The sequence below is a fragment of the Branchiostoma floridae genome, chromosome 11 (assembly GCF_000003815.2).
Source record: "Branchiostoma floridae strain S238N-H82 chromosome 11, Bfl_VNyyK, whole genome shotgun sequence".
In the NCBI taxonomy this organism is placed as follows: domain Eukaryota; kingdom Metazoa; phylum Chordata; class Leptocardii; order Amphioxiformes; family Branchiostomatidae; genus Branchiostoma; species Branchiostoma floridae.
Genome location: NC_049989.1, coordinates 8,054,484 through 8,059,829, shown reverse-complemented (window position 1 = coordinate 8,059,829; position 5,346 = coordinate 8,054,484). Strand labels below are relative to the sequence as shown.

General features: G+C 41.7%; 2 protein-coding genes across 2 annotated transcripts; both read left to right on the top strand.

The window, feature by feature from the left end:
* Positions 1-2,164: 2,164 nt before the first annotated feature.
* Positions 2,165-4,044, top strand: LOC118426175 (neuropeptide FF receptor 2-like). Its single transcript, XM_035835437.1, has 3 exons — positions 2,165-2,517; positions 3,400-3,499; positions 3,918-4,044. Exons 1-3 carry the CDS (start codon positions 2,253-2,255, stop codon positions 4,042-4,044), a joined length of 492 nt encoding a protein of 163 aa, XP_035691330.1. The 5' UTR covers positions 2,165-2,252.
* A 58-nt stretch (positions 4,045-4,102) lies between these two features.
* On the top strand, positions 4,103-4,684 carry LOC118426174 (neuropeptide FF receptor 2-like). The gene has a single exon (XM_035835436.1). It carries the CDS (start codon positions 4,103-4,105, stop codon positions 4,682-4,684), a length of 582 nt encoding a protein of 193 aa, XP_035691329.1.
* Positions 4,685-5,346: the final 662 nt, after the last annotated feature.

Sequence of the window (5,346 nt, the reverse complement as noted above, 5' to 3'; positions counted from 1 at the left end):
GAAATCTCAGGTCCAAACACCAGATAACACTGTAGAACTGCTAGGTATAGGAAAACCACACTACCTTGTCGACATGCTCAACAAGTCAAGGTGCCAGAGGTTATTTTAAAGTAAAAAATGTACGTTTTGTATTTTAATTGCTGTTCATTTCAATTCTCAAGCATATTGCAATTCAGCCGAAATAGGCTGCCATTGTATGTTGTTGTATTCACTCGATGACCATCCATTCATTCATGATCATTCAAACGTATATCACGCTGCAGGGAGGAACAGTAAAAGGAGTCTATGAGTCTAACATCATACTAAGTCAGAGTTTATATATAGATCGATCTTCACTAAATTATATACATGTATCACAGAAGACGAAAACTTCAAGGAGACATTAGGGACTAACATCACACGACGTATGGGCTTATTTTTCTTCAGACATATGTTAGAGGAGAAAGGGAGTTACAGACAGATACAGAACACGTTAGGGACCTCTTTCAACGAGTATAGCATCACACAACGAGTTTTGGCATTGCTTAAATGTAAGACTTGTATGTCTCTCAAACATAGATTACATGCAAACAACAGTTACGGGACACGTTAGGGACCTCTTTCAACGAGTATAAAATCAATAGATTGCTTAGATGTACTACTGGGATGGTTCTAAAATATACATTACAGGCTAACAACACTTACGGAACACGTAAGGGACCTCTTTCAACGAGAATAACATCACCAAACGGTTTTGCCATTGCTTAAACGTACGACTTGGCCGCCTTTCAAACATATATTACAGGCAAACAACAGTTACGGAATACGTTAGAGACCCTTGCCAACGAGTAGAACATCACACAACGACTTTGTCGTTGCTGAAATGTACGACTTGGACGCCTTTCAAACATATTTTACAGGCGAACAACAGTTACGGAACACGCTAGGGACCTCTTTCAACGAGTATAATATCAATAAACGGTTTTGTCATTGCTTAAATGTACGACTTGGCTGCCATTCAAATATGTTTTAAGCGATAAAAATAGCTACGGTTCCCCTTGACTTTGAGCGTCGGTGAAACTACATAACATACCTTGCCATAGTTAAGACGTGTGTGTCTTCATTTAGACATACGTTACAAGAGAAAATAAATGGCCCTAACATCACATAACGAGCTTAACAAAGAGTAACATTGAAAGAACGTTATCTTAAATTGATCCATTTAGTAACACCGGTCTCAAAGATCAAATTTTACAACCCTAAGGCCCACGTTACAAGTCGATTACATCATTATCGTATTATTCTCACTTTTTTTTCCACACAGAAATAGCAAGCATTTATTGTGAGTATGCTGTACTTCCTGAGTGAGTATATTGCTCGGGGTGGCTTTCAACTAGGAATTTCAAATAAAATACATCAAATTACCCAAGGATTTATCTAAGGGAACAGGATGCAATTTAGCGCTAATGGCCTCCAAGTACACACTAGATTCCGGAACTCTGCTTTTCAGCATAGCTAATGGCATTGTAGCCTAGAGAGTCTAGTATTCCATTTCTGCCTCAAGTCGACTAATTACGAGAAGATTTCTACAATGGAGATTCATTTTCCATTTACTGCTAGGCAGGAAGGTTTTTTGTTAGGGGTGTTATGTAAAGGAAAGAATAAAACAAGTCCCTTCCGATGTCTTTCTTATGATGTTGAACCAGAAATACATATATGGGCAATTTGAAATAAGGGAATCAAAACCCTTAAGTGCATCCGGATAATTCACCAAGCTATTTCTTTACGTAATGAATATACATATAATCTCCAGTTCCAGAGATCTCCGTATTATAACTATTAATCAATGACAGGGTTTTTTGTTAACATGTCTAATATTTGTCTCTTCTCCAGGAGCACCGTTGATGTTCCTACAATCTCAATGAGGACACACGATTCAAGAGAGAAAAAAAGCTTTGTAAAACGTTTGGCTCGGCAATACTCCAACAGATCCATTATAGACTTCCTAGAGTAGCTCTTATTGAAGGCGTATTTGCTACCCTTGCTAAAGACTACCTACAAATATGATATAGTATCGACGGTACTTGATTAATAGAATTACGACCAAACACCTTGGCTCAGATATTTCTATAGAACTTTCCTAATTTTATTTCGGAATTGGCTCTTTTTTCGAAATTCATCACGTAAATCATCGCAAAAAAAGTCACTGGTTTGCTCAAACCGGAAATATCATATTCAACCCTGTAAAGAGTTTGTTTCATTCATACAAAAATATGGACACAAATTTCAGTTTCCCATTGAATGGCACGGATCTGACCGGTTGGAAACAGCCGTTATACGTCCGATGCCTTATAATCATTGGCTACGGCGCCGTGTTCTTGTTGAACATTGTTGGGAACCCGCTGGTGTGTCTGGTGGTGGCGAAGAACAAAAACATGTGGAACGTCACCAACTTCTTCATCGTGAATGTGGCCTTGAGTGACTTCTTCGTGGGTGGAATATGCATGCCGTTTACTCTGGTGAACAACTTGAAATCAGGTAAAGATGCTGAATTGACTTAGGAGAATTACTAGTTTTGTCTTACCAAGGCACGGAATGGGAATCGTACCATCAAATAATACATCTTATATGTAAACTGTAATCAAACATGCTTAGAATGTAACTAAACATGTCTTTAAAAGCTTCAGTTGACCACACCGAAATGAGCGCAAGTTTTCGTATCTTGCATGCAAACGGCTACTGCATAACGGCTACTGGACAAATCAGCGTTGCACTCCTAATGCCAGCAAACTGCAAACCCTTTCAACGATTTTACGATTTTCTCTGCGCTGTACCTTGTACAATTCTTGCGCAATTAAGTCTCCCAGTATATATATATATAGGAACCATTTATCCCCACGACCCAATAGTAACCTTTAGTCGTCATGCTCCTTTGCCTGTATCATGGGATACAGCACTGACTCAGCCTACGTCATAAACATGGTGGGGGGTAGTCACACAGGGAGTGGTAGAGCGCCACAGTGTCCTCCTCTAGCTAGCGCCCTTCAGGGAGGTCGATATGTAGGCCAGCCTAGTATTTGATGCGGCCTTCTAATCTTAGAAAGTCATCCCTGTGTCTTTAAATCACGCCGAGTTGTAGGAGCGCCTTCTAAAGGCGATGTCGCCATTCCACACCTGTGCTCACTACATTGCGACTTGATATAAAGACATGGCGATGATTTTATACGTATTAAGATGATCTGAGATACTTTGCCGTCTCCTTGGAGGACGATATAAATGATGGCGTTCCATCGCTCTTTGCTCGGCTGTGCCACGCCAGTCGCCATCTTGATGACGTACATGTAGGCTGTATCCCGGATGTGTGTGTGTATGATTTTCAAAGGAATTGACAATGTATTTTTGTGCCTTATCGTTCCACAGGCTGGGTGTTTGGAGAGGTGATGTGCACAATCCTACCTATGCTGATGGGCATGGCGATAGTGGGGTCCGTGTATACTCTAGTGGCCATTGCTATTGACAGGTAATCTCATTCAATTCACACACCATGCTCACAGGGCACGCTATGCCAGCAGAAGCACATTCAGACTAATGGAGTAAAAAAGAAATGCTACAAAAAGACTTTCATATACAGGTCCATGTCTGTATGAAACATTTTGCCAAATAGCATACAATCCGCTAGAAAGTCTTGACAGGAGCTTCTTGTACAGTAATCTGAATATTAGCTGTGCATGTATTTCGTATATCCATACTTATGTTTAGAAAGATTAGCTACTTACAAATCTATGTGTTCGGACGCTAATGGACAAAATTAAGTAACCAGGTATCCGTTTACACCCTAAAGCAACAACCAGAATGAATATTTAAAACCAACATTATGTAGAAAAATGCTTCGGGATGGAAAGAATTGTGTGGAACCATAGTATTGTGCTATTCTCCAGGTACTTAGCTGTGATGAAACCAACGGATGGCAAACTGAACAAGAAGACAATGTCAGTCATCATCGCGACCATCTGGGGAATCGCCTGTGCTGTGATGATTCCGTCAGCCGCAGTACAAGGACCATGACGGCAACCCTACCTGCTACGAGACTTGGTCTTCACTGGAGAGCAAGCAAGCGTACACTATGTCCCTGTTCGTTATCTGCTATCTAGTCCCCCTCACGGCCATAACTGGTCTGTATCTCCGTGCTGGGTTCCGTCTGTACAAAAGAAGCGCGAGACGCAACCGCACGGCAGAACAAGTCTCCCAGCTTTCCACTAAGACCCAAACTGCTAACAGACCCGCTAACGTCCGTATCTTTAGAATGATGGTGGCCGTCGTTGCCCTGTTTGCATCTCTGCACTTGCCTCTGTGGGTCGCAACCCTGCTAAACGACTTCGCAACGCCTACGAAAGAGTTAGGTGTGGTCTTGTACACGTACATCTACCCGGTTGCCCACTGGCTGGCGTTTGCCAACAGTTGTGTGAACCCCATTTTGTACGCGTTCCTGAACAGGAACTTCCGACAAGGGTTTATCAAAGCCTTCGTCAAGACTAAAAAGTACAGCGGAGCTCAAACACCCAAAGTAGATTACAAAAGGCAAGGCGGTCGTGCACGACAGGACAGGGCCCAGTGTCGGCTGACACTTGTAACCCCTGATGAAAGTCGGCAGCGGCGAGCTACCCCCACAACACCGGGAACAGCTATGGATGAGGTGCCCAACTAGCTTCCTTTCCGGATTTTTAGCGACGATCTGCCGGCATAAGATCCTGGCCTTTATATATGTTGAAAATCGTGAATCAGCGCTCACAAGAAAATAATTGCCGGTGCTTCTAGAAGACCTGCAAAGGGGGATAAAGCCGGGCATTTGTGGAGCTGTCACAAAAAGTTCTGCTCCTCCTTCAGAAATTGAACGCAAACATATATGCTCAATATGCCATATACAAACTGTACATTTGGTATCAGGAGAAGCGGCAAACTAAATAATGTCAGAAACAGTTGATGGGCGTTGAAGGCAGACTACCAAAGTCATTTTGGATCAAAGTTAAACTATAAATGAACTGGACAATTCCAATTCAACCTTGATCCAGAATGACTTCTTCTAACATAGATGAACATTTTGAAGTTGAGGCAACCAAAGTATTGATGCAGACATCAGATGATACTTAGTGCACATTAAAACCTTGACTGGCTAGGAAGGTCATCTTGAAATATATCACAGGAATGCAACAACCTTACACAATATCATGCGTTAGAAATTGAGCCACATTGCACTTTCTGAAAGTTGTGGTAAATGCCACTCTAACAACATAGATTGTCTCAGAACTAAACGACGCCGAACGTGAAGCCCAATGTATTATCAAATAAAATCGTTTTTACATGAATGAC

Excerpts from the sequence above, each read along its gene's own strand:
- LOC118426175 (XM_035835437.1), top strand. The coding sequence starts at position 2,253 with ATGGACACAAATTTCAGTTTCCCATTGAATGGCACGGATCTGACCGGT. Across the intron at positions 2,518-3,399 it reads GGTGAACAACTTGAAATCAG|GCTGGGTGTTTGGAGAGGTG; the intron begins GTAAAGATGCTG and ends ATCGTTCCACAG. Across the intron at positions 3,500-3,917 it reads GTGGCCATTGCTATTGACAG|GTACTTAGCTGTGATGAAAC; the intron begins GTAATCTCATTC and ends GCTATTCTCCAG.
- LOC118426174 (XM_035835436.1), top strand. The coding sequence starts at position 4,103 with ATGTCCCTGTTCGTTATCTGCTATCTAGTCCCCCTCACGGCCATAACT.